The sequence below is a fragment of the Penicillium waksmanii genome, assembly GCF_028829765.1.
Source record: "Penicillium waksmanii strain IBT 27052 chromosome Unknown utg000005l:1.0-5232799.0:1.0-5237142.0, whole genome shotgun sequence".
Taxonomy (NCBI): domain Eukaryota; kingdom Fungi; phylum Ascomycota; class Eurotiomycetes; order Eurotiales; family Aspergillaceae; genus Penicillium; species Penicillium waksmanii.
The window spans coordinates 3,732,870-3,759,494 of record NW_026643252.1 but is presented as its reverse complement, the minus strand read 5'-3'; the positions used below and the strand labels follow the sequence as shown (position 1 = coordinate 3,759,494).

Sequence of the window (26,625 nt, the reverse complement as noted above, 5' to 3'; positions counted from 1 at the left end):
GAAACAAGAACTCGAGGGCCGTGGAGGAGGGGTGGGGTGGAGAGGGAGGAGGGGAGAGAGGTGGGGGAAAGAGTGGATGATTTAAAGCAAGTTGATTCTTTTTTTCAGGTCGAGGACATTTGACGTAATTTTGGATCGCCAATACCGACGGACACAAATCAGGCCGCCGAAGCGCCGTTCGGCGAGAGGAGCCGAGCGGCGCCTCACAACCAATCACAGAGTCTCCCCTGGGGTCCGAAGCGGGTCTTTGGCGCTTCAGCCCAATGACAGACTCGGTTTCATTCGAATCCGAGAAGTCATACAGCCTGTAAGGGTCTTACCGCAGCCCTCTCTTCATCTCCTCCCCCAGCTGCTCCCAGTCCATGTTCGGGATCGGTCCTTGAACTGGGTACCGAGGACCGTTGATCTGATATCATCGCGATATTCAGGCAAGCTCTATTTAAATAGTGTGTAAACGGTCTAGGGCGACCTGAATCCAATCAGGTCAACGGGGGCCACGGCGGGCGGGCGGATATCTTCGGTGGAATTGCGGGAGGTTGAGGCGGTCAGATGCATTACCGAGGGACGAGGGTTTCCCTCATTAAAGTTTGATATTTGTGTTATCTGGGTAGTAGGACTACTAGTACTAGTAGCAATCTATTATATCCATTAACCATCGGTAGTATATTGGAGATAATTAGGATTTACTAGGTACTAGTAGTTTTACTGGTAATTAGCAGTACTACTAGTAGTCCTAATACTATATATATTTTGGGTAGAGTCCTTTCTATGAAGAAATATAGTAGTGACGCGAGCGGACCAAAATGATATGAAACTGGATGATGGTGATGACTCTGATAGAGAAGAAAGCCCTCAGAGCAATAGCTACCACTACTACTACTACTACTACTACTACTACTACTAAGACAAACGCAACATGAAAGCCCCATAGACTACAAAGCAGTGTGGGCGGCAGGCCTGAGGCCCTAGGGCCTCAGTAAAAATTAAATACCGTGAGATATTCCAAGTTCGGGTTGGTATCCACTGATCCAGACATCAAAAAGAAACAACCATGCCCAGGTTATCGTAAATCATTAGGTCATAAGTAGATAGCCATGTAAAGACCATGTAGGCAACTTTCAGGAAATAGCCATCAACAGCTACTGATAGTATATCGGCGACTAGTTTCCCCGGGCCGAAATGTTTTGAGATTCCGCGGAGACCGCATCGTCGCATCTTCGAGTGACCGAGTAAAGTACCCCAGCTTGAGCCATGCGGTTGTTTGCGACTGGCCGAGCCCTGAGGGCCAGCAGTGGTCGCTGGTCAATTGCCGCAACCCAGCCCAGAATCCCCATCGCCCGCACATACCTCCTCCATAGGTCTACTCCAGCCCTCTCTCGGAGTTGGAGCTCAACCCCAGCTCGCTGGACTGCCCAGTCCACCGGACAAGCGAAGCAAGTCGCCAACCTGAACATCGAAGGTGATTCATACACAACAGATCAATGGACCAACACTACCGACCAAATCCTGTCGCATGTCGGACGCCGACTCTACCTCGACGAAAACCACCCTCTTGCTATCACCCGCAAACTTATCGAAAGCCAATTCCCCGCCCCGGTCTTTGGAAACTACCTCGAAAAGAACCCCGTCGTTACTACAGCTCAGAATTTCGATGTCCTCGGCTTCCCAGCGGACCACCCCGGCCGCAGCCGTACCGACACCTACTACGTCAATGACAAAACCGTGTTGCGTACACACACAAGCGCACACCAGCAAGCGTACTTCCAACAGCTCAATCGAAATGAACAAACTCGCCCAGAGGAGGTTGGATATACCGTGATTGCCGATGTCTACCGCCGCGACGCTATCGATCGCAGCCATTATCCAGTTTTCCACCAGATGGAGGGTGCAATGCTATGGAAGCGACCCGAGAACAACCCGCTTGCTTCATCTGCTGAAACAGCGGCCAAGATAAACGCGGATATCGATCTAATTCCGACCCACGATGTGCCAGTCGAGGATCCAAACCCGACCATCCATCCCCAACGGAACCCCTTACAAGCAGAGCATCACAGTGCGGAGGAAGTCGAAGCAATTGGGGCACATCTGAAGCGCTCGCTCGAGCGTATGGTCATCAAGGTTTTCACCGAAGCTAGCAAGGCCGCCGCCGCAAGCTCTGGAAGTGACGTCGAACCCGAGCCATTGAAGGTCCGCTGGGTAGAAGCGTACTTCCCCTTCACCAGCCCATCATGGGAACTCGAAGTCTTTTGGCAAGGTGAATGGCTCGAAATCCTTGGGTGTGGTGTGATTCAGCAGAATCTGCTCATCAACTCCGACGTTCCGCACCGAGTTGGTTGGGCTTTCGGACTGGGAATCGAGCGCATTGCTATGCTCCTATTTAACATTCCCGACATCCGTCTTTTCTGGTCTCGCGACCAGCGTTTCCTGTCCCAGTTCCGCGCTGGCCAAATCACTCGCTTCGAGCCTTTCTCTAAGCACCCGGCCTGCTACAAGGACGTTGCCTTCTGGGTTCCCCCCTCCGCTGTTACCGGCGGCAGCAGTGCCGCTGGCGGCGCTGTGCCTTTCCACGAGAACGATGTCATGGAAATTGTTCGTGGAATCGGCGGTGACCTTGTGGAAGATGTTTCCTTAATTGATGAATTCACTCACCCGAAGACTCAACGCAAGAGCATGTGCTACCGTATCAATTATCGCAGTTTGGAGCGGACGTTGACGAACGAGGAAGCTAATGAGATGCATGATCAAGTCCGGAAGCAATTGGTTGATGACTTTGGAGTGGAATTGAGGTGATCTGAGAAACCGAGCGTGTACGATAGAACCTTCAAGTTGTTTCTATATTGTCATAAATACTGTACAATACCATAACACTCTCCTACAGAATCTCTAAGCAACTTGAAATTGGCGGATGGCCTCGGGAACCTTGGAATGATGGGTGGGCAGATCAATTAGGTACTAGTAGAATACGGCTGGTCATGATGCAAAGCATCCACATAGAGACGTAGTAGTAGCTGTCAGTCTATAATTTACTAGTGAGGGTCAAGGGAGAAAAAAGTGAGGGTGAGGCTTTTATTGACGCCTCCAAAGATATATATTGTACAGAGGGGAGAGAGTTATCGGAATATAGATCGCGTGAAAACCACACGGACACACAACCCAGACGCCTTCAGTCATGCAGAAAGTGTATCATACAGATCCAGGTGACCATGGAATACCAAGGAAGACAAAATTTTGCGGGACAAACAGCCAGCCGTATCCCATCCGAGTGACCCCCAATCGTGATCATCAGGTGACTTATGGTACAAAGAGAGAAAGAAGAAAGAAACGGGCATTAATGTCGGGGGGGAAAGGGGGAGGAGGAAACGAAGAAAGGTTGAACAGAATTAGTTGTTCTTGGCGACGCCGACCTTGGCAGCGCGGAGAATACGTCCGTTGAGACGGAAGCCCTTGCTCTGGACGTACATAACAGCACCGTCATCGTGGGCCTCGGACTTGGCCATGAAAGTGGCCTCGTGCAGGTTGGGGTCGAACTTCTGGGGCTTGCCATCGACCAATTCGCCGGGGTCGAAGCGCTCCAGACCGTGTCTCTCAAGGGTGTTCATGAGGATGTTCTCGGTCATCTTCAGGCCAGCAACGAGCTCGAGCAGGTCCTTGTTCTCCTCATTCTGGTCAGCGGTGAGCTTCTCCGCGGGCACGGCCAGCAGCGCGCGGTCAAAGTTATCAATGCTCTCGAGGAGGTCCTTGGCGAAACCCTGGATAGCGAACTTGCGGGCGCCATCCATATCACGCTTGCTGCGCTCTTGCTGGTTACGGGCGTCGGCAACGGATCGGAGATATTTGTCCTGAGGAGCGTGTGTTAGCTGCCGGGATAAGAATAGATGCATTGGGTGCTAGGTGGATAGCTTACCTTGAGCTCAATGACCTCCTTCTCCTTCTCCTCGATCTTCTTTTGGGCTTGCTCTAGAGGGGTCTCCTCAGCAGTCTCGCCCTCCTTCGGGGCATCCTTCTGCTCCGGCTCGGTAGAGTAGAAGCGGCCACGGGGCGCAAATCCCTGGGTGATGGCAGGTAGCTGTGTTTGGAAGCGCGACGCCGGGCGGAGGGCGAGCGGAGTGGCGGTTGTGGAGGAGATGGTGCTTAGAGGTGACCGGGCAGCCCGGGCCTGTCTGAGAAAAGTCCGCTGGAACATTGTGAATTGATTGAAGGGATTGGAATAGGGTGTGATGAGTAGAAGAAGAACAGAGAATCGGATAGAGAGCCGGGTATAGCTTGATCGACGGGCAAATTTCATCTGGCATCACCTGACCGCCTAGCACCGGGCGCCCGGTTTTCCCGAGTTGCATAAAGTACTGTACATGCTCACTGCCCCATCAGGCATTCCGACTTGGCATGAGGGATATGGAAGAAATCGAAGAATAAATGCTTTTGAAATGACCGCATATTACACGAAAATTGGTTGTCTGCTTGCGTTTCATGTGCGGATAGAGGTATGTGGCGAAGTTGTTGTTATAAGGGATTGGAGCTTTCCACTCTAGATTGGACATGTTGAGGTCCCATGGGATATTGTGCGTATGGATACGACCCGCTCGGAAGCCAACTCGAGTTCTGGGATCGTTTGAAACAGTGCTCAGTTCAGAACTGTTGACTTTGTTTCCAGAATTTGCTGGCCCGGCGCGATGTACTTGATGCCAAGACTGCGGGATTTTGTTTGTGACCTTTGAGCATAAGATACTAAGTACGAGTAGATAAGAATACCCCTCTGGCTCTCTTAAACTGCTGGGGCCTCGGCATAATATGATTTGCGACTAGATCAAAGGTATAATCATGTTGTGATCGTTTTGACCGTCTTCATAGATTGCTTGTTGGTTAGTTATGTCTCATGATTCTAGAATGAGCGTCTCCCATCACACAAGAAAATGGCGAAAACATACAACAGCCTGGAGCGCCTAAGCCTATGGCCATCTAGCACTATGGTTTGCTCAGGTCTCGGGGACGGCTCGCCGTTCTAATCAGCCATTCTAAGCCCTGGTGGTTCGGATGGATCTCCACACCTCTTTATATCCAGCCTGTAAAGCAAAAGTGACATCCCGTTTGTTCAGTCATAGGATCATCCTGCAGACGGGGCAAATTGGGGTACGATATCAAGCTTGTGTGGTGCATTGGTGGGGTGCTTGGATTTCTCGCCATCCCACTCGTTGTTTTGACAGCTGTCTGGCGTTCCTTCATGGATACCATTAAAGTATGTATGAACTCTGCAAGACGGAACAAAACAACAAAATGGGTGGATACCAAAGATTGAAAGAGCCCAGAGGGTCCATCTTGTTGAAACGGGCTGAAGAGTTCCTTGCCATTGGCTTTTACGGCAAAGATGTGGAGTGTAATCCGTCGAAGTCAAACTAGATCGATACGAGTGCATACAGCTAGCCCGTGCGTGCATGGGGACCCATCGACCAGGTGCAGCCGAACAAAGTTAAAAACAATAAATGAAATATTAAAAACAACAATGAAGAAAGGGGAAGAAATTTTCCTCGGAGAAGTATCTCGTTTCGATCTAATTCATAAAAAATAGTCTTGAGCCCCAATTGGTGTCTTCTAGCGCGTGTCTACACCGGAGCGAGCTGTTGTCGCCAACAAGGCTTTTCATCTCCTCTTCTTCTGTCTTGCGAAAATTTTTGGATTCTTCAAATCATTCTACAATGACTGGCAAGGAGCAGGTAGGCTTCACATCTACGGATGCTGAAAACGCAAGTCTCTCAGACTCGGCTGAGGAGTTTGAGGTTTTCAAAAAGACCGAGGATGGTGTCCAATTTCGAAATGTTGGTTGGTTCAAAGCATGCATTCTGTTTGTGAAGGTTCTCTTTGCGACAGGAGTGTTGTCTCTACCTGCCGCACTACTCTCCCTCGGTGCTGTCGGCGGCGCAATCAGCATTGTGGCCTGGGGTGCCTTCAATACGTATGCCTTTGTGATTATGGGAAACTTTCGCCTGCGTCGCCCTCACTGTCACTCTGTGGCAGATATGATGGAGGTGGTCGGCGGTGTCATTGGCAAAGAAATCACTGGCGTTGTGTTCCTTGTCGGCTATGTTCTTGTCACAGGTAGTGGAATAGTCGGAGTGTCCACAGCCTTGAACGCCCTCTCACACCATTCCGCGTGTACCGTCTGGTGGTCATTCCTGGCCATGGTAGTCACGGTTGCAACAGCATCGATCCGCAAGTTCACACATATTGGCTGGTTTACATATGCAGGCTTCATCTCCATATATGCTGCGGTGCTAATCGTCGTAATCGGTGTCACCACACGCGACCGACCAGCTGCCGCTCCTCAGACAGGTCCCTATGAACTCGGTTATGTGAACATCAACAACCCAGGCTTTGCCGCTGGCATGGTTGCCTCGAGCACGATTTTTGTGTCCTCCGCCGGCACAAGCGCGTTTCTCCCTATCATTTCGGAGATGCGTAACCCGAAAGACTATAAGAAGGCCCTGTACCCCTGCATGGCTCTTGTTACGGCGTCATACCTTGCATTCAGCTTGGTTGTCTACCGCTGGTGTGGGCAATGGGTTGCTAGCCCGTCATTGGGGGTACGTTATTACCATCTGCCACGGTGCCAACCCAACCCTCGACGTGTAAACTGACATAATTTCTATAGAGTGCCGGCCAAACGGTCAAGATGGTGTCCTACGGTGTCGCTTTGCTGGGATTGGTTGCAAGCGCCACAATCTATCTTCATGTGAGAACTTTTAGCATCCTGTCCGAGTGGAAATTCTAACTGAGTTGCTATCTAGGTTGGGGCAAAGTACCTCTTTGTCAGAATTCTGGGCAAAACACGCCATTTGCAGTCAAATTCGGTGACCCATTGGGGAACTTGGCTTGGTTGCACGATTATTCTGGGCGCCATATCTTTTGTCCTTGCTGAGGCCATTCCGATTTTCAACTACCTTATTGCCTTGGTTGGATCTCTATGCTTTGCTCCGCTCGCCATATGCCTTCCTGGGTTACTTTGGCTCCATGACAATGGCCACTACCGGAAGGGATCTCTTATGCAGAAGGTTAAGTTTCTTCTCCATATTGGAATGGTGCTTCTTGGACTATTCATCCTTATTGGTGCAACCTACGGTGTTATCATCCAAATCAAAGCGGCTTACGCTGATGGGACCATTGGTAAGTGTGGAAACTTGAGAAATTGACGCCGGCCACTCACTAATATCACCTGAATATAGGCTCAACATTCACCTGTGCTGATAACTCGAACTCCTCCTAAACTAGATACGTTGGGCTTTGTGGATATGGGCTGCCGATAGACGGTGCTGGAATCTTGCATCCAACTTGAAGATGAACATGTAAACGAAAAAGCGATAATGTAATGTAATTAGACAGCAAATTTTATAATAAACATCAATTATTGTGACAAAATCACCTCGGCAGCTTTGTCTGCACTTGCTTAAAAGTAGCAGATAATGCGTCCCTCCCGTCACTACGAGTGACCAAATACAAGATACGAAGGTAAAGCTCCAATTGATAAAAGCCGCACTGTCCTCGCACTTGTGGGGACGTCAATTCCGTGTTGCTCCACCTGCTCGTAAACTCGGCCCAATGCAACTTCCGTGTACTTGCATATATAGCTGGCCTAACGAAGATTCAGAAATCAAGAGTTGTTGTTTTTCAGAGTCTCTGTATTCTCCCGGGTTGCTGAGCCTAAGTAAATATCCGCCACAGTCAATTCATCTGCTATCAGGAGTGAAGATCGTAGACAGTTCATAATCCTGTAGCAAAGAAAATTGATTTTCCAGCCCGCTTGTGGGTCTCGCACTTCGTAGCTATGGTTCCGGAAGAAGCCTGGCTCCGTGGCCGCGCCCGATGATCACGTAGGCGAATTGACGATTCCTTTGTTGAGCTTAGCTCTGCTTTTAATATATGGGAGATCGGACTTAAGCGAATTCCGCAAACATTTTCCCCCATGATTTAGTGACTGGCGCTGCCGACTGGCAGACGGAGACTGCCGCCGAATCCCAAGCTAGTATACTACTGCTATTTGACATATTTCAGACCAAACGACACGGGTCTTCACTCCAAATATCCATGGATACTATATAACCTATCGATTTATTTTCGATCACAGTCTAATGGCGAAGCTCGCCGGGGCCACGGTGTCTTCCAAGGCTCACACTTCCCATTATGGCTCTGGAGGCATTTCGGATTTTTAGCCCTATTGACAAGGCTCTTGGTCGAATGTACCATAAAGTAGCTGCTCTTCTCTGGTGTTATCTGCTACGTACGAGTATAGTACACCTCTGTATTATTCGTACATATCTACATCTATTCACACATACACGTGGAACAAATTCCCAGCCCACAGTGGGTCTTTAGCTCTTGTCAGGGTAAGTTCCGTACGGCTTCGCACCGCCCCGAATTGGGGCCAATTCCACATCTGTTCGGCTCAGTGGACATGGTTAGTGGTCTTTTATTGGGCCAATTTATTTGTATCATCAGTCTACCCGTGGAAGATTTGCATGAGCCAGGGATCTCCAGTCCAGCTTTCAGCAGCGGCATTCTATAAATCTTTCCCGAGCTCTTCAAGTTTATGTTTGGTTACTCCGCCAGGTGTCTTTCCGCTTGGAAATCTGCTCTTTTTTGATATTCATACAGAAATAATAAAAATAGCTCAGTTCTAAAAAGTTTTTTTTTTACCATTTCTGAGTTCCGCAATTTTGTTCCGGAATTTCCATAGAAGGGGCTCGCCTGGGCACTTAAGCGACATCCGGACGTTTAACGTTACGATGCATCAAAAATAGTTGACTGACCAGGCTTTCCAGTGGTAGAGGCAACAGTCGCTCTTCTGCTAGAGCGCGCAGCAGACCCAGACCCCCCCGAATGGAACAGACCTAATATTAAGCGCACTCAGATTGTATTCGGAAGATTTTGTTCTACTTCTACTCAAAGTGGGAAGCAATCCGATCCATCGTGGCATAGTATATAGTCACACTCCATTGATCATTGCCACCGCTCTCGAAATGTTTTGGGTTGCTGCGGCATTATTGAAAATTCTAATTATATACCTACCGTCTGCATGGTTCTTTTATCGGATGATCCGAGTGATGATTACTATTGTCAGCGATGTTGAATATGCAAAGAATGCAAGGACTGGGAAGCCACTTTCTTGTACCTAGGGCATGAAATTGCATAGGGAGGCCTCGATAAATTATGTTCATGATCAGTGAGCCCCTCGATCTTTCGGAGATCATCGTGATCGGGACCGATGGTAGAGCTGACGCTTCATACTTCAATTCCAGGTATTCGGGCCGCGGAGCAAGATAAAAAGGCCATTTTATCTCGTTGCCGGCGATTCCAGTAACATTGATTTTAACGAAAATCTCTGACTTGGACACGGGTGTTCGCTGAATGATTTGTGACGATTTTCGACAGGGTGAGCTCGGCCAGGATTGAGCGGCTTTTATGGTAAGCTCTGCAATTCTGGCATCCGTTTGAGGGAGACTCAGATAAAAAACAATGAAGTGTAATGTTTGGACTTTGAGACCACTTAAGAGGTCCCTGAGTGCTTGATTTAGGGCCCAGCTAACTTTTAGTATGTAGCCGACTCCATTCTGTTTGCGTAATCTGTGTTTCTTTTTAATAAGGTTTGATTATGTACACAATATTGGGTCGAACTCCCCTCATAGCGCGTTGTCCTTACTGACTGGCACATAAGCCAATGATGTCTCAAGGCTGTCAAGGAGGTCTCGGAGTAACTATAGGGCTGGACTGGGCCCGATCTCTGCCCACCCCGCACTCTGGAAAATCAGTTCGGATTAGTTACCGAGCAACGCAGGGCGCAAATCATGCAATGAAGATTCATAATTCGCGTAGACTGAAGTGTATTTTCTAGGGGTAGAATTTATCGCTTGCTCCGGTAGCCTTTTTGGCGTTCGTAGGGTGCCGCCAGTAAACCTAATGTTAGAGAGGTTCCTCTAGAAGCCTCCAAGGGTTGATGATACTAGGATGATCAAATACTCATTTAGTACGGAGTAGATAAGCCGGTATATGTATCGGCTTTTTGAGAGTCACCGGAGTTCTCGAATGCAAGCCCAAAATCAAAACTTGGCACGAAGCCAAGAGCAAAAAATGCCTCAGATCTCGAAGCGCAGCGCAATCATGCGGCAGTACCACTATGCTATCTGACATAGATACCATGCATGGCTTGCATAAAATTCATGGAAATATGATTCAAGTTAACTGGAGCTTTAATCACTGGCTAACAATATTAAGTCGGTATCGGTAGGTAAATTATTCAGGGCTGAATGCCGAACATGTGGCTAGAAATAGATGTGTAACATTTGGATCGGACTGATCGCCTCGTACTACGCACAGATGAAGTGTTTGAGCCCCACTAAAATTCTCCATTCATCGTATGACAACATTCCATCCCACCAAATACGAATGAAATCTGGCTTGGATTTTTAATGTTAGAGATCGGATGAGTCTCTAATGCACTTGCATCAACTCCCCTAACCGAGTGTGGACACATCGATCTCTCTCGTTACACCCACGGAAGAAAAATATTACTCGGCTGTTCTTGCTTCACCATCCGAAGACCCCAGATCTCCTTACTGGCTATATGGCTCTAGCTTTATCAATCCCTTGCTTTCTCCCAGGGTGTCCGGGGAATTGACTTCTCCCTAGCTGTCAAACTTTATGTTGCTGATCGCATAACAACATTGTGCTCATAAGCACAAAATGTGGGAGGACATTCTGTTTTCAGTCATAAGCCAAGAAAGAGCTTTTTTATTCGAAACCAGGTGAATACAGCGTTGTGGATATGCAGGTATGTGTCTAATAGCTAATGGTGGGTACGTCATGTAATCGCGCACAACACAGCGGGCGTTTGCATGATTGCCGAAATATGACAAGTCCGCCTTGCAGAATGATATGTCCGGAAAGCCAAGGACAGTGCTCGCATGTTATTAACGGTCAAAGCACACACATAAACAATGAAGTTATATCATATGATAGAATGATTGTCGTTCTTAATGCCCTTTAAAGAAGGAACGGACTACGCTATTTACTTCCGTGGCTTTAATTGACATCAAAATTGTTCTCGGCAAGATGTAGTCTTTATCCCCGGAGTTGGTGCACCTCTTTGATTCGCGAGGTTCTCATGTCATTTTGTGAGAGATCCACACAAGCCTGGTGAATATGATATCCCTGGTTTGAACGGTCCCCGCTTCTGTTGTGCCTCCTCAATCCATGGCTGTATTTAACTCAACATCATTCCAAATCTTTCGGCACTAATATTTCCCACTCGTTTAATCTTGCCTCCCTCCAGCAAGCGCTTACCCGATTGCGCGACATGGCTTCAACATCGTCCGATCACACGTGGACTTCCGGCGACTTCGAACACCCAAACGAGGAATTACGATGGTCTATCACTGTCGGGCTTGTCTTTGCTTTTCTTCTCTCCACCGTCGCCGTCGGCCTCCGATTCTTGGCCAGGCGATTGGCGGGTGGTAGACTGTACCTGGATGACTGGCTGATGCTTGTCGCTTTGGTTAGTATCACATTTGCAAATAAGATTGTACATTTGGGCTGATTAACTAATTTATTCAGCTATTCAAATACGGATGCTCAATTGGAGTGACTACGCGTAAGTTTACCGGTGGGATACTTTTGAAAGAGAGACTCATCCTGCAAATAGTTCTTTATAATGGCCTAGGCTCTCATATCGACACTATCCCCCCGAAGAACCTTGAATGGTATTTTAAGGTACGAAATAAAACGACCGGCAACGAAAGACGTGATTGCTGATGTCGCTTAGGTTGCATGGGCCAATAACTTTGTATATCCAGGATGCATTGCCTTCATCAAGCTATCTATTTTAGCGCTGTATAAGCGAATTTTTTCCACCAAAAAGATGAATTTGGCCGTTAACTTCATGGCATCGTTTGTTGTTGTCTGGATGTTTGGTAACTTCATTGCTGGTGCCATAAACTGTCTTCCAGTACAAAAGTTCTGGGACCGTTCACTTGAGGGGGCTTGCATGGATATTGCACCCTTTTCGTACGGACAGCAGATTCCGAATATTCTTTCAGATGCTATCATTCTTGTCATGCCTCTCAAGGTGGTCTGGACTCTGCCGATTCCCAAATCCCAAAAGATGATGCTTTCCGGGGTTTTCATTGTTGGAGGCCTGTGAGTACCTACTCTCTAGATGTATTGGAGAAATTTTCTGACTTTGTCTGTCATAGGACTCTCATCTTTGACTGCGTCCGACTGTGGCGTATGATTATACTGTCACGTTCGGGCCCTGACATCACGTGTATGTACACCGAATTACTTTTCTTTACCACCAAATACAGTGCTAACATTTTATACAGTCAACCAAGCTCCCGTTGTCCTTTGGACCTGTGTCGAAGCGGCCGTTGGTATTGTGGCTGCATGCCTCCCCAACCTCAGACCCCTCTTCAAGATTGGCCGACCTGGATTCTGGTCCCAGCTTCGATCTGGAAGCAAGGGGTCTGGAAAGTCTCACTTAAATACGACGACGACCACCACCACGACAACAAGCTCAACAAATATGAGTGTCCAAAAGGGCCCTCTTGATTCCCACGCGGCTCAACAAGGCGTTGAAATCCACCGCTATAGTGATATTGTCCGCGAAAAATGTTAAGTCCACTCCATACTGGGAGCAAGCCCCGAGGTCAAATGGAGCAAAAGAGATGACAGTGGGAAAGGGCGTGATGTGATGTCATATGGAGTCAGGAAACTGGGGAAGCCGGCGGAGTTGTTACAATTCTTGTCCAAGTCGGGACTTTTGATTTATATATTTTTTTAATACAGATACCCTCTCTCTTATGTTCGATAATGCGCCTCAGCCCTAGTGATAGAACTCTCTAACCTATTTCGATTCTGAAAGCACACAGTAGTCGTGTGAGTCTCATGTAGAGCGAGTACATATCTGGTGGCTGCCGAAAAATGGCTCGTGGCTTTATCCTACTGCCGGCGATAAACATCTGACTCCGAGGGCAACTAAAATGGGCGACTTATAGCGAACAACCGCCAGTGCGTATAATATATTGACAACAAGCTGAGTACCATCGTATATACCATGGCCGACCTCGGTAGAATCCAAATCCAAATCAGATGCGGAATTTGGGGTTTAGCCCAACCGGTGGCCATCCAACGATCATCTTTATTCGAGAGAGTGGGTAGAATTAGCACATGGAGTTGGCTCTGGCTTCAAATTCCCGATATAACTGGTCTGCAGTCCACAATAATTTTTAGAATTCGCATCGGGTGGGATTTTGGTCCACAAGCTCGCAGGCAGCAATAGATTCTCTCGTCATTCCACTTTGTTTATTCTTTCAATTGATTGAGAAGCGATCAGCTGCATTTCTTTCTTCTCTTTTCCAAAAAAGAGCTTACATGACACTATACCTAGTTCCAAGGCATTAGCAACTTTTATTATAAATTGTTGTGGTTCACATGTTTAAGAAACATGGTTACCCAGTAGCGGCCCGCCGCGCCGCAAAGCCACGACCCACGATCGCGTCGCCGGTACCATATCCTGGCAGGGCCAGCCCCACGGTCCAATGGGTTGGCGACCGACTAGGCATAATGTAAATCCGAGTCGTGGTTCTTTTTTTTTATAGCAGAAAGGGTAGATCGTCATACCTAATTATTTCCAGATAGCCAGAGCGCTCTAGGTGTTGGTAGATTAAGTTTACAGATTGGAAGTACGAAAAGTCTTCTCGTTGAAGGATTGGAGAGGCCTCATGGCATATGAACGACCTCGGGATATGAAAAATTTATGTACGTGGATACTTCATCAGGGGTAGAAGGACAAATAAATCCTTCACCCCATCACGCTTCTTTGATTTCCAATTTTGGACGCACTATTGAAACAAAGGTCGCTACTCGGTTTACTAGCATCGTAGCATTGAAATAATATGGTCTATTATCACCGCAGAGAGAAGAATTAAAACATTAAAACTATACACCTTCAGATCAGAGGGATGTAGACTTATGGATGTGAACTTGAAGCTATACAGAAGAATCATTGGAGTTATGCTGCAGATTTGCATCACGACCGGGCGCACCCGCGTGGGTACGATGAAAGGCACGATCTGCCGGCTGTCTTCCGGTGCCTTTCCCTCGGTCTCGGTCTTGAACATCTCTACCCGTGAATACCGACCGACCAATCACTCTGGTTATTTAGCCATTATCAGAGAGCTAAATATTGCGATAAAAAGGCTCTCGATTTACACGGGCCAATTTGTGGTGCCTTGGTGGTTCCTATTCAGGGTTAAGGTTCGTTGATGCTCAAATTTGAGACAGGTTTATCGAAACTAGTACAGGCTAAGGTATGTAAACAGTCTAGTTGGCTCCATCCGATATTGCGATCTGCAAGCCGGCTTCCAGCTAGCTCCGCTTTCTCTGTGGGAATTTCAATGCTGACAATTAGTTGGGATCATAGTGGGATTTCCCACACTCGCTTTTTGTAGTTTTATAAACCAAAGCGTTGAATCAATTCTTCATTCCAGTCATTTTTTGCCTTTGATTTTTTTGTTCCAACCTGTGTCACTCCTTCACGATGAAATTGCAATTGTTTTTCGCAGCGACTGTCATTCTAGCCAAGGCCTCCGCCCTGAGCCCTCCCGCTAACCACCCCCCCTGTTGCGTGGAAACCCGCTGGTCCTAACGACGGTATGCGTCTTGATCAATTTAAACGGCGGATACGAGAAACTGATCTTCTTCAGCGCGGGCCCCATGCCCCATGTTGAACACCTTGGCAAACCATGGCTATCTTCCTCACGATGGCAAAGATATCTCCGAAGAACAGACCATTACTGCGCTAGGAAATGTTCTTAATATCGATAAGGAGTTTGCCACGGCTCTCTTCCAGAACGGAGTTTCTGCAAACCCAGAAAAGAATGCTACTACATTCTCATTGAGCGATCTGACCCGTCACAATGTCGTGGAACACGATGCTAGCATGAGGTAAGTTGAGCTGTCGCCAAACGGCCCATGGTCCTTTCTAGCCAACAAATGGCCGCCTTGTTGGATGATTCTGACCTATTTTCACAGTCGCCAGGACTTCTACTTTGGCAACGATCACACCTTCAATAAGGCCGCCTTCGATGAAACACGCTCCTACTGGAAAGGCTCCCTTATCGATATTCAATCCGCAGCAAATGCTCGCCAAGCTCGCATCAAATCATCAAAAGCGATGAACCCCACCTTTGACATCCCCGAGTCTATTCTTTCATCAAGTTTCGGCGAGGCGATCTTCCTTATCGTCGTTATGGGTGACAAAGCGGCGGGTACCGTCCAGAAGATTTGGGTTGAGTACCTTTTCGGTAAGTCTTGGGAAGGCTAACTCCATTCTTTTGAATTAAGTCTGGTAGTATATCGGCTGACGTACGGCATCTTGCAGAAAACGAGCGACTTCCCTTTGAGCTTGGCTGGACTAAAGCCTCAGATGAAATCTCCGCCGCCGACTTCTCTAACATGACCAAACGGATCCAAGAGGCCACTGAAAGCTCCGAAAGCTCTCAACAGACCACAGAGAAAGTTTGCGAGTTCAAGAGACACATTGGAAGTCATGCCCGGCGCCAGGTTAAGCACTAAGGGCTGATGCATAAATGATTTGCGGTATAACTTATACTTAATCACTTCGTGGATCGCCTCATGGGGTGGACACGTTATGGAACGACTCTGAATGTGAATAATGTTAAATCAAATGACTCCATATCGCGCTTCGTGGAAATACAGAATTAATAGCCTTTCCTTGCATGCAGCCTGGCTATATATTCAAGTTGATGAAAAGCTTCCGAGTCATATCGACTTCTATCAGACCGCGGATAATCTTCTGTTCAGCGCAAAGTATTCCCAAGGTCATTGAACCAGACCGAAGATCATATGCGCTCCCATAGAAGTCGACATGACTCAGAAGCCTTTCGCCGACCAAGCGGAGAATTACCTCTCGAACCGCCGTCTGACTCCCTAGTGCTCATGCTGGCGTAGAGGATGTACTGACTTTATACCTCACGATCCCTTTCGTAGAAGCTGTGGGACACCCGAGTCTTTGTCTCTTTTGCCCCTCGTGCAAACGCCTACGACTGGGAGCGGGAACTACCTTTTTTCATGAAGCTACGCCACCCTCCGGTTTTTATTTGTCCTATGGCCTGGTAGAGGGTGAGTTGTCACCGGATCTCGGCGCTCAGAAGCCAATCACAATAATGAATCATCCCCGAAAGGCCTTTGGAACAGCTCTTCCGAATCAGTTTTTTTCATCCAGAGTTTCACCCTGATGTTCTTCAGAAGAATTTAAAAACCAGAACGTCAGGTCCAGAAGGCGACGAACGGAAAGAAAGGGTAGTCGGCGGTGAAAGGGAGGCTGCATAGTCCCGGGTCGGGGGAGATTTGGTAATGATTGGCCCCTCAACAGACCCAAGCATCCGAGTCGAAAAGTCGCCGGAATCCCCAAAGCTGTCCCCATAGAAATAGTTCTGACAAAATTGTCCACCTACCGTATGAATAATTCTAGCCTTGGTGGCTTATGGTCGCCTGCGTTTTTTTGGTGTCATGTTGGAGACGCGTATTGATGCGGGGGAATTCTCGGGATGTGGAGATGTTTGGTGGGGAAAAGTGTATGGCGCTCAAAAGTACTTGAGTCCTTTGTCCCATTGAAAAGTGCTCACGTCGAATCCTGTACGACGCTCTTGACGAAGTGATTCCCAAAAAGGCAGTCGAGTCCACAGTTTCACATTATCGAAGAAAAGGGTTTCCTAATTAGCTCTCAACAGTTCAGCTATCACTCAGTCAAGACCCCCTCCCCGAGTATCTTATCGACCAAAATGCCAGAACAAACTCTCGCCGGCAAAGTAGCCATTGTCAGTGGCTCCTCTTCAGGAATAGGCGCAGCAATCGTACGAGAGCTCTCGTTACGCGGCGCCAATACCGTCGTAAACTACCCATATCCCGATCAACAAGTCGAAGCCGACGCGGTGATTGCATCGCTACAATCACCATCATCCGCAATTACCGTGGAAGCAGATATGTCTCAAGTCGACTCTGCGCAGAAATTGGTCGATTCCGCAGTCACTAAATGGGGACGTCTCGACATCATCGTCAACTGTGTTGCATTAGCCGTCAACAAGCCCCTGGAAGAACAAACGCTGGAAGACTGGGATCTTCTTGTCAACATCAATGGCCGTGGCACATTCCTCCTTACCAAGGCTGCACTGCCTCATCTCACGAAAGGAAGTGGGCGGATCGTGAATATTGCCAGTATCTCTGCTCGGGGTCCGCCGCCGAATCAGACGATATATGCCGGAACGAAGGGGATGGTTGACTCGTTCACAAAGTGTTGGTAAGCTACGGACTGATCCTTCCCCGTGTCTGATTCATCAAGGACATCTTGTTGATAAATAATGCAGGGCGAAAGAATTGCCTCCGAAATACGGATGTACGGTAAATGCAGTAAGCCCCGGGCCGACGCGGACGGAGGGGTTCGCTGCGGCTGGTGAGGAGCAAATGAAAATCCTCCAGCCCATCATCGACCAAACACCCGTGGGACCCCGGATGGGACAGCCGGATGAGATCGCGTATGCGGTTGGATTCTTGTGTGAAGAGAGAGCGCGGTGGATCAATGGCGCACATATCATTGCCTCCGGTGGGCTGTTTATTGATTAATCTACAACGGAGTATGTTACTGTGTTTTGCCAAGGTATATTTCCAAACCTAATTGAAACCAATGTTAGTAAATATCATGAGTGAATGGGATCCTCCATTATTGAATGAGTCATGTACGTAGGATCAGGCTTTAACGGATGTGATATCAGTCCGACGGAGTTCAGGTACAACCCATTCCGCTTGTACGAGGCTGTGAGAGTCAAGGAGATCAAGGAGATGACTTTGACTGTAAATCCTAATTTTACTATGCTTGAGGACTATGGTGATGGATTAGTGTAGAAATGACGACGGAGAGAAAGATTCTGGGAGACCCAACGGAAACTAATTTACTTCTTTGTAATCGTTGTTGAGCAGTATGGGATAAGCCCGGGCAAGATTAATTGTGGACTTGTTTACTATCATGCCTCACCGCAGACCCGCCATCAATGGAATAAGAGGCCAAAAGGAATATTGCAGACTAGCGTGGCGATGTTATGGGGTGCGCCTCGTGACCCTGGCCGTTCGCCTCTCGTGGCGGAGCGCTTCTTCATGTATCGGGCGCCAGACAGCGGCTACGTAGAGCCCCACCCAGCTTAAACTAACAAACGAACGAACGAACGAACGGGGCATCGTACTCGGATTGTGGTCAGCTTACCTGGGAGCCAAATTTGGCAGCAGGCGCGTGTTGTAATACGCGGCGCCCCACCAGGTCGACGAGCGTAAGTAAGGCATTGAGCCTTCCCCATACGGGATCCACGACATTCGCCTTTGAATCTGGCAGCCAGTGCATATTTGGGCATAACGGATTGTGTTGCCTGTGTTAAGATAAAATAAGGCAAGGTTGCGCCTCGCTGCAGGATCAAGGTGGGCTGTGGAGCGCCGGATGCGGGTCATTGGGAAGCCGAAGGGTAGCAAACGGAGAAGAACTGTAAATAAACAAATAATTGAGTTGCCTCGCATCCAACACCCTGTTTCATGTTAGATATGCCAGAGACAGGGCTTAGTCGCACGACTTTGCCAGTATTCCAGCAGGCTCAGGATTGACTCCGCCAATTGACTCCGCTACGAACAGAGCACTGCCCACAGAGAGGATCAGAAGGATGCCAAGCTGCAAAGTCGGACGTAGGCAGATTCATTAAGATGAACATTCTGGGGAAGTAATTTAGTTGGGGGCGAATTGTGAGGCGGAGTTGGGGAGTGAAGGAACCGAAGAGAAAAAAAAAGAAAGAATAGAGAATGGCCAAGCCTTGAGAATTCCTAAAAAGGCCCAAGTTGCGATGGACAAACTGGCAAATTGGCAAATTGGGAAGCCACGATCGGCATGTTCCTGTGGCTGGTGCGCTCCTTCCGCTGCGGATGAAAGTGTGGCGCATGAAAGGGTGTGGCGCATACACACAACTTCTGATAGCCCACGAGTACGAATCACTTGCCGTTCACAGTATTGGAGAAAGAGAGGCTATGCCCGGTGGATCGCCAGGAACAAATAATGCTAAATCGGCTTCGTCCGAGTGGATTGGTGGTTGGGCTGTGCAGGCATGAGACCGTGTACATCACCACCGCTGCGCCTCCATCCAAGAGCGGGTTTACGGAAGCAGACACTTTGACATAGTTAATAAATACCTACCACTCTCTCGGTTTGGTTTAGAAATCTCTTCACTAAGACACTTAAAGACATCCCCAAAACCAAAGTCGCCTCCACCACCAAAAACTCTAGAAATCTAGACTCCCCCCAGTGGCTTACAACGCTTATCCGGTGGCGAACCCCCCCTATCACAATCTCTCCGCCTCTCTCACTTTAAACTCCAACCTCCCCCCGAACTTCGACTTCTCCCAACATTGCACCTTTACCCTACAAAGCATAATCATATCAGACGCCATGGCTCAAACATCTCCTCCCCAGTCTCTGGCTGCATCCCCTCTTTCCAACAAACCCGCTCTTCGCGGTCATCATCGCGGCCTTCGCTCTCAATTGACCTCAACAACCTCCCCGCGCTCTCCCAGCCAACGCCTCCCTCCAACACACTATTGATCACCGACCTAAACGACCTCGTCCTATTCCAACCCAACTCTTTGGACGCAATCCGCAACCAAATCCTGGTCCTCGCCGCACTAAACTCCTTCTCACCGCTCCCCTCCCTCCGCCGCATCGTCTGCTCCTTTTCCTCCGAAGAAGCCGCAATCACCGTGCGAAAGTCCCTCGAGGGCAACAGACTTCTCGGTCGAAAGATCACCCCCCGCATCTACTTCGGTGAACCCACCCCGCTTATCAGCCAGGAGGGTCCCAAGCTTCTGAAGGCCCCGCAGTCCGACAAGCTCTTCTTCATTTCCCCGCCACCCAGCCCTCCCGCCGGATGGGTGATGCGCAACGAGGAGCCGCCCAACAAGGAAGTGCACGCCGGTGATCTCGCCAACGCCCTCTCCATGCTCAACACAGACCAACCTGCCGAGCCGGAGTCTTTTGGCAGCGTCGACCCCGCTACACCCGTCTCTATGACTTCCGACAAGCGCACTGGTAGCTGGCCCCTAGCAGGCTCGCAGCAACGCAGCCGCAGCAGCACTATCATCTTTCACCCCGAGGACCACGGCAACAGCCCCAACCTGCCGGCAGTGATGGTCGAGGATGTCAGTCTAGACCTGGATGACGATGTTGACATGGATGTGGGTGTGGATTTGATTCCCATCGATATGTCGGTCAAGAAGATGCCGCCGAAGACTTCTCGTCCCCCTATGGAGCTGATGATGGAGTAAAAACAAGGCATGCATTGTTTATTTTGCTTTTTTGGCGCATTTCTAGCGAAGGGGTTCCTACTTTTGTTCTTGTCCATAGCTCATCCACTCATGAAGTGGCATTCTCTCATCGGCGTTGGAAATGGTTGTATGCTTGGCAGCATTGTCTCGGCAGGGATTTCGTTTTACTATCTACTTATCATCTTAAGCGTCAAAAATGAGGCTTTCATCTGTTATAATATGAACATCACACTCCTATGATAACGTCTATTTTATTAAATTCCTCGTAAATTGTTTGAGGTTTGTTTGTATTAGTTTAGCCCGCCTTTTCAAGGGCCGACTGAATGTCGAATTTACAGTATGCTGACCTAGGATAGATAGTGCCGAAATGACCAAATACTAGTATATAACGAAAACCAAGTTCTGCAGTTCGCCAATGCTTAATAAAATGACAGTATATATTCATCAAGACCTTAAGGCGAGGAGGGCTCGGCCTTGATCTTTGCCTCCTTTGCCTCCTTGGCCTTCTGCTCCTCAAGGGTAGGCTTTCTCGCCCAAACACGGTTCCTAGTAACGAATTAGCACAGAAACATCGCAGAAATTCATCGGGTCCAGAGCAGGAGGAAAACATACGCAGGCTCATAAGCGTGAATGTGCGGGTTCTTCAGCTCAGTGCGAATCTTAGCAAGGAAGACCTGAACCTCCTCCTTGGACCAGGGCTCGGGAATACCGTGGTGAGTGAGAAGCCACATAGCCCAGCCCTCCAGAGCGGCGTTCCAGTGAGCAAACTGAAGGTGACCAGCCTCCTTCAACAACTTGTCCTTGGCCCAGGGTCCGAGGGGAATCTTGTACTTGACTTCGTGGACATCGACGAATCCGGCCCTCTCGATTGCGCTGCGCATCATTTCGTGGGTTCGTAGTGATCGGTCTCCGGCTCGTTCGGAGCATCCGATGAACATGTCGCCCCATCCGTAGAGCTCGTGGCTTGGTTTCAAGCTGCCGTCGTCGCTGTAAACGCGCACGTCTAATTCCATTTGCTCGATCCAACCACCGGGTTCGAGGGCGCTGTAGGTGAAAAAAGAGAATAGGTCAGGCCTCTTTTGTCGTTCGAGTTTCTAACGTATTTGGGTTAAAGATTTGGAGTTCAAACTTACTCGTAGGCTTGTTGGTACACCTTCTCCCAACCAGCAGGATCGAATGCACCGTACATCAGACGCAGATGGATAAAATCGAAAGGCTCTCTCCAGGTCCACTCGCGGAGAATATCATCGACTTCGAAGACACAGTTCGGGGGCATCCATGTGACAGGTGGGGGGAACATGTCCACGCCACGAACGGTAGCTGTGGGGTAAAGGTCGGCAACATCACTAAGTTATTTGTTAGAGCTTCTCTCTCGAAAATGAGCTATTTGTATACATACATTGCCCAGCTACCTTGGCCAGTTCCAATGTCTAGAATGTTCTGTGTTCATCATTAGTACGATTTTCAAGCCAGGACTGCTGGCCAAGATTTACCTTGGGCGAGTCGCCGATAGGAGCGCGGAAAAGTGGGTTTGGCTCATTGTGATCTAACACCAGAAACACCATATGACTGGATTTGTTAGCCACTTCACTCCTTGCTGCGCGGATGAGAGAGAGATATGCCGCTTACCCGATCTCAAAGGCTTCGAATTGCTGCTCGTCAGAGGGCCCCCCTAGTTGTGATTAATTTAGGCCAAATCAATATTGATATTTCACGACCAACCAGTAATCATCGTCCTTGATAGCTTGATATCTATAATTCCGGTTAGTTTCGGGGTGAAGATTGGGACTAGAGGCGGACTAACCTGCGGCCGTTTTCGAGGCGACCCTTTGCGATCGTGGACGCAAGAGAGGTAGTCTCCCTGCATGATGATAGTCAGAAGGCGAGCTATCGACCTTAATTTAGAGAGAGAGAGATATACTAACGATGCGAAATCTTGCGGCTCGGTGTGATAGTTGGAGCTCATGGCATAAAAATCCGGGTCCTAGGGTGGCCGTGAGAAAATCGCCCTCCTTCGGACTTGACGGGTACGACTTACCACCGCAATGGGGTCCATCTTCGCGATGGGTTTCTCACTCATCGTTGCGGGTGATCGTGCAAGAGCTGGAGGTTGAAGCTGTAGCTCTGGACGGTGAAGAAAAATTGGGAAAGGGGGTTGTTGGTGGGAAGCGGTGGGGTTGACAGACGGCGACGGGACTCCCCGTGTCCGCTCGAACCATTTAACAAACAACTCAAGTCGAAGCTCGAGTCCACCCGAATCAAATCGATATTCCTCCTCCAACGAATCAAAAGTACGGAGCGAATGGGCCCAGGCCATTCAGGAAGGTGATGTGCCCCGGGTTGAATCAAGTTGGGCCCACCGATTTGACCCACAACACAACGTGATTGTTTGGCAGTGTGGCTTTTGGCTGCTTTGACACCCCAGCCCCAGCCCGCTTTGTAGCCTTGCACAATATTGTCGGTGGGGCATTTCAAGATTAGGATTGTGTATGGTGGAAGAGTAGCCAGAAAAAGCCAAATCTCCTGCCGTGGGCCAGTGACAGACTCCCATCCCTGCATCGTCTACAAAAACTCCACACGGGGAAGTGCATGGCGTGAGCCGGAGTGGCTGCACGCTCATGCCTCGAACTGCATTGGTTGTGGAGCCTTCACAGGTCTTGCTTATGCACGCTAAGCAGTACTTGGGAACTAATCAGCCGCTCCGCCAGAATCGTCCTCCGTATTGGATGATTCGGTGCCCGTATCTGCACACGAGGATTAACGAGAGCACACGAACCAGAAAGACAATCGGCCAGGCGCATGCGCAGTATCAAAGCATCGGATCTAAAGAACCCATGCCCAGTGCACATCTCTATTGAACTTTTGCTATGACAACTGGTTGAATTATTCAAATAAGAGTGGTCGTGACCACGGTATTGGCTGGTGGTCGGTTTGGATCGGTTCGATTCGTCATTCCACCATTACCATGGCTAGTCTTGAAACCCTTTTGGATTTCCCAAACGGGACCACCCCCCCTGGTCCCCAAATCCCCGGACATGTCATGGTTTGTCGATCAGAACTCCACTATTTTTGGCCATGTGCAACCTTGATTTTATAGCCCCCACCCTTCTAGTTGCCTTCGCCCGACATGCACCGGCAGAACCAGGCTGCACTGCGATCAGACGGAGAACATGATCGGGAACATGGCGATGACCCCGGAGACCCCTGCCTCGTTCGGACCCGGAACACCGCCCTTTGCTCTTTGGATTGGCGGATCCAATGCGCTGGTTGACGGGCGTCGTCTTCTGGAGCGCTTTGGGAAAGGAATGAAACTCACGGGCAAGTGAGACTTGCAAAGTCATTGATGAGTAAGAACAATGTCTTCCGGGCTTGGGATGCTCTAGATAAAGTTGACCATTTCAGAAAATGCGCGGGGTTTCTGCTGTGTCCCATGTGGGGTCAATGTAAGCCTGCTCGAGAATTTAACAGACTTGCCTATTACTTGCTAATGCTATAATGATGCTGATGAAGATTGATATGACTAGATATGAAGCTACGTATATTGCATTTGCAAAGTGCGCCTGATCACCTTACTCAGTCATGAATAGGTCGAGGTCTATTATAGGACCACCCTTGAAACTGCTTAATCATTTCATCTGATACCATGCCAGCGTGCATTCCTATCGTACATCCCTTTTCATACGGCAAGTCTCGCATCTTTTTCCCTTGGGCAATGGAGTCCCAATCACATCTGAATGAAATTGGGAAATCACTGAAGTCTGCTCCGAGAGTACACCCTGAAAATTGTCGGAGAAAATAGTGTGGCGGGCTCGCGAGCTCTGCCCCTGTCCGTGATGATGGGGAAGCTCCGCGATCGAGTAGCATGTCTTTGATTCTCGTGTCCTCCCAGTATATCTTGGCTCGCGTCTGGCCTTTTGTCGCCCAGTCTAGTGCAGTCCAACCATGTCCATCGGGGGCATTCACATCAACCTCCGTTATATCAAGGAGGTATTTAACGGTATCAGCATGCATGTTCATGGCAGCTAAATGGAGCGGGGTCATGTAGTCCAAACTTTGAGTAGCTTCGAATTTTACCCCAGCTTCAACCAGCAACGGTATGATGTCCGTTTTTCCGTCGCGCGCAGCCACTACCGCAGCTTGAGAGCCAAGGGACTGCTCTGGCCACCTTTGGGCATGCACCGATAGCAATAATTTCACCATCTCCGCCTGGCCCCCTCGTATTGCCCACACCAGGGGAGCCCAGCCAGGGTCAGACCAGAGCGGGTCTCGTCGTGTGGTTCTTTCCAGAAGGAACTGCACAATACCGTAATGTCCATTCTCGGCGGCATAAGATAGGGCAGACTGGGAGTCATCATTGTCAGTTTCAGGAAATGCATGTCGATTTACTGAGTTCTTGATTACCTTTTTGCAGTCCCTTTCTTTATCTGCACATTTCAAACGTTTCTCTTCCAACCTCGAAAGTTTCTTCAGTGCTGGTTTCGGAGAATGAAGAGATACACTGCTGTCGAAAAGAAGCTCCACCAAAGGCTGGTATCCACATGTCGCTGCCCACGATAATGGCGTTCGACCTTCCGAGTCCGTTAATTCAAGCTGGGCATCATATTGGAGAAGAAGATGTAATATTTCCTTATAATTTGTACCTGCCGACCACAATGAAGACGTTAAATTGGGCTGCATCAAAGGTGGTCCGTGTGCGTCCTCTGGAAAGTGGACGCCATCTCCTTTTTCTCTTTCTTTCTCCATCCAAAGGGAGGAGCCGACAATATCGACCTCGAAATAAACGACCAACGGACAGTGGATATTGCATTTAGGATCTTGCACCTCTTCCCTAAACATGTTTTGATGTGCCAAATCCCGACTTTCGCCCCCAAGTTGAGGTGATCCTGCCCAGTGCAGCGGCGTCCGCATCACGAGATTGTCTCCGGTATTTGGATTGGCCCCTGCAGTCAAAAGTAGCCGGACAACATCCACAAACCCTTGTTCGGCAGCAACTGAGAGTGGGGTCCGGGATCTTGGACATTTGATGTCCACATCGATGTCATCTATGCCCAGGAGCAGCCTGGTCACGTCTTCATCTCCCCGGATAGCCGACCAAAGGAGTGGACTCCAACGATTGCAATGTGAAGGACGTGAAGGATTTGGGCTGAGTCGGAAGGTTGGACTTTTAGTTCTGCTGGCGGAAATCTGTAAAAGCCGTTGTATGGTACAAGCATGTCCCATCTGAGCGGCATAGAGCAACACTGCGTGGGCGCCATCACGACGTATTTCGTTTTCATACAATAGGCCAATGAAAGACTCGTAAAAGAATTGGCAGGTGCGGATAATGTTATTGAAATACCTTTGCGAGTCCAGTTCAGCGATAATTTGCTCTATCAATTCGTTGGGGAGTGTGAGCAGCGACATCATTCTCTATTTAGCAAGAAGATGGCTAATAACAAAAGCTAGTGAAAGATTGTGAACATACACACCCCTACTTTGTCAACATCGTAAGGGAGATAGGGCCATTAAATGAGGCTATGGCTAAGATTCCCACACACAGCCACCGCCACAATACGCGTCAGCTCATTATTCTAGGCAAGCTTCATTTCAAATGATGCGCTAGTTCAGCCATCGAAAGCCAACTCTCCAAAACAAAAAAGGAGTAATGTTGGTGACACCAGTTTCGGGACATATTGTAACATTCAAGTTGAGCGTAGGTTGAATCACCACATCGATGGTGAGAACTTGAATCTTATTGAACCGATATATTTTTTGACCATAAGTCTCAAAACAAACAGGCCTCCTGATTATGAGAGTGATGCATTAATTATTTCTCCGGGCATTGGAGCGTGATTTGAATACTGGGGTCCAAATTCCAGGATGTATGATCGCCGTATAAAATAGTGTGGTGGCATTCCCGTTACCCCTTAGTTACGCCTTTTTGGACGGTGAAAGCACCACCTTTGTTTGGTATAACGGAAGTTCGAGTTGCGGTCCCTATAAAGTAATGAATCCAATCTGACTGATTGTTTCTTCTGACAGGCTCGCGTTCTCTAGAACCCGTATATTTACACGAACTATGTTGATTCATCGGTGTCTTCTCGCCTGTTCCCATCCTCATCTTCGACACGATGTCATGCCAGTGCTCACTTGGTTGCGTTTCAGGCTACCGAGTCGTATTCCAGTGAACTATCAACCCACTAAAGCCACAAATTCCCGAACGAAACAAGATGCTGT

General features: G+C 48.7%; 11 protein-coding genes across 11 annotated transcripts; 7 read left to right on the top strand and 4 right to left on the bottom strand.

Annotated features, from left to right (window-relative positions):
* Nucleotides 1–1,251: 1,251 nt before the first annotated feature.
* Nucleotides 1,252–2,790, top strand: N7481_006310 (phenylalanine--tRNA ligase; the record flags this gene model as incomplete). Its single annotated transcript, XM_057265529.1, has 1 exon — nt 1,252–2,790. The coding sequence occupies one exon, from the start codon at nt 1,252–1,254 to the stop codon at nt 2,788–2,790; it is 1,539 nt and encodes a 512-aa protein (XP_057123249.1).
* Nucleotides 2,791–3,380: 590 nt separating this feature from the next.
* grpE (mitochondrial nucleotide exchange factor MGE1) lies at nt 3,381–4,183 on the bottom strand (the record flags this gene model as incomplete). Its single annotated transcript, XM_057265528.1, has 2 exons — nt 3,381–3,839; nt 3,905–4,183. The coding sequence occupies 2 exons, from the start codon at nt 4,181–4,183 to the stop codon at nt 3,381–3,383; spliced, it is 738 nt and encodes a 245-aa protein (XP_057123248.1).
* Nucleotides 4,184–5,690: 1,507 nt separating this feature from the next.
* Nucleotides 5,691–7,255, top strand: N7481_006308 (uncharacterized protein; the record flags this gene model as incomplete). The annotated part of the gene is made up of 4 exons (XM_057265527.1): nt 5,691–6,575; nt 6,644–6,724; nt 6,780–7,155; nt 7,215–7,255. The coding sequence occupies 4 exons, from the start codon at nt 5,691–5,693 to the stop codon at nt 7,253–7,255; spliced, it is 1,383 nt and encodes a 460-aa protein (XP_057123247.1).
* A 4,083-nt stretch (nt 7,256–11,338) lies between these two features.
* On the top strand, nt 11,339–12,655 carry N7481_006307 (uncharacterized protein; the record flags this gene model as incomplete). The annotated part of the gene is made up of 6 exons (XM_057265526.1): nt 11,339–11,536; nt 11,596–11,632; nt 11,684–11,751; nt 11,804–12,177; nt 12,234–12,304; nt 12,363–12,655. The coding sequence occupies 6 exons, from the start codon at nt 11,339–11,341 to the stop codon at nt 12,653–12,655; spliced, it is 1,041 nt and encodes a 346-aa protein (XP_057123246.1).
* A 2,106-nt stretch (nt 12,656–14,761) lies between these two features.
* Nucleotides 14,762–15,615, top strand: N7481_006306 (peroxidase family protein; the record flags this gene model as incomplete). Its single annotated transcript, XM_057265525.1, has 3 exons — nt 14,762–14,985; nt 15,073–15,344; nt 15,422–15,615. The coding sequence occupies 3 exons, from the start codon at nt 14,762–14,764 to the stop codon at nt 15,613–15,615; spliced, it is 690 nt and encodes a 229-aa protein (XP_057123245.1).
* A 1,229-nt stretch (nt 15,616–16,844) lies between these two features.
* On the top strand, nt 16,845–17,682 carry N7481_006305 (SDR family NAD(P)-dependent oxidoreductase; the record flags this gene model as incomplete). Its single annotated transcript, XM_057265524.1, has 2 exons — nt 16,845–17,359; nt 17,427–17,682. The coding sequence occupies 2 exons, from the start codon at nt 16,845–16,847 to the stop codon at nt 17,680–17,682; spliced, it is 771 nt and encodes a 256-aa protein (XP_057123244.1).
* A 526-nt stretch (nt 17,683–18,208) lies between these two features.
* Nucleotides 18,209–18,451, bottom strand: N7481_006304 (uncharacterized protein; the record flags this gene model as incomplete). The annotated part of the gene is made up of 2 exons (XM_057265523.1): nt 18,209–18,259; nt 18,317–18,451. The coding sequence occupies 2 exons, from the start codon at nt 18,449–18,451 to the stop codon at nt 18,209–18,211; spliced, it is 186 nt and encodes a 61-aa protein (XP_057123243.1).
* A 350-nt stretch (nt 18,452–18,801) lies between these two features.
* Nucleotides 18,802–20,409, top strand: cbpA (putative calcineurin binding protein; the record flags this gene model as incomplete). The annotated part of the gene is made up of 2 exons (XM_057265522.1): nt 18,802–18,818; nt 19,533–20,409. The coding sequence occupies 2 exons, from the start codon at nt 18,802–18,804 to the stop codon at nt 20,407–20,409; spliced, it is 894 nt and encodes a 297-aa protein (XP_057123242.1).
* A 452-nt stretch (nt 20,410–20,861) lies between these two features.
* On the bottom strand, nt 20,862–22,489 carry N7481_006302 (class I SAM-dependent methyltransferase; the record flags this gene model as incomplete). Its single annotated transcript, XM_057265521.1, has 10 exons — nt 20,862–20,955; nt 21,022–21,453; nt 21,543–21,755; nt 21,809–21,849; nt 21,903–21,978; nt 22,039–22,061; nt 22,125–22,161; nt 22,214–22,270; nt 22,335–22,393; nt 22,448–22,489. 10 exons carry the CDS (start codon nt 22,487–22,489, stop codon nt 20,862–20,864), a joined length of 1,074 nt encoding a protein of 357 aa, XP_057123241.1.
* An 885-nt stretch (nt 22,490–23,374) lies between these two features.
* Nucleotides 23,375–23,735, top strand: N7481_006301 (uncharacterized protein; the record flags this gene model as incomplete). Its single annotated transcript, XM_057265520.1, has 2 exons — nt 23,375–23,452; nt 23,571–23,735. The coding sequence occupies 2 exons, from the start codon at nt 23,375–23,377 to the stop codon at nt 23,733–23,735; spliced, it is 243 nt and encodes an 80-aa protein (XP_057123240.1).
* A 247-nt stretch (nt 23,736–23,982) lies between these two features.
* Nucleotides 23,983–25,812, bottom strand: N7481_006300 (ankyrin repeat domain-containing protein; the record flags this gene model as incomplete). Its single annotated transcript, XM_057265519.1, has 1 exon — nt 23,983–25,812. The coding sequence occupies one exon, from the start codon at nt 25,810–25,812 to the stop codon at nt 23,983–23,985; it is 1,830 nt and encodes a 609-aa protein (XP_057123239.1).
* Between the last annotated feature and the right edge of the window lie 813 nt (nt 25,813–26,625).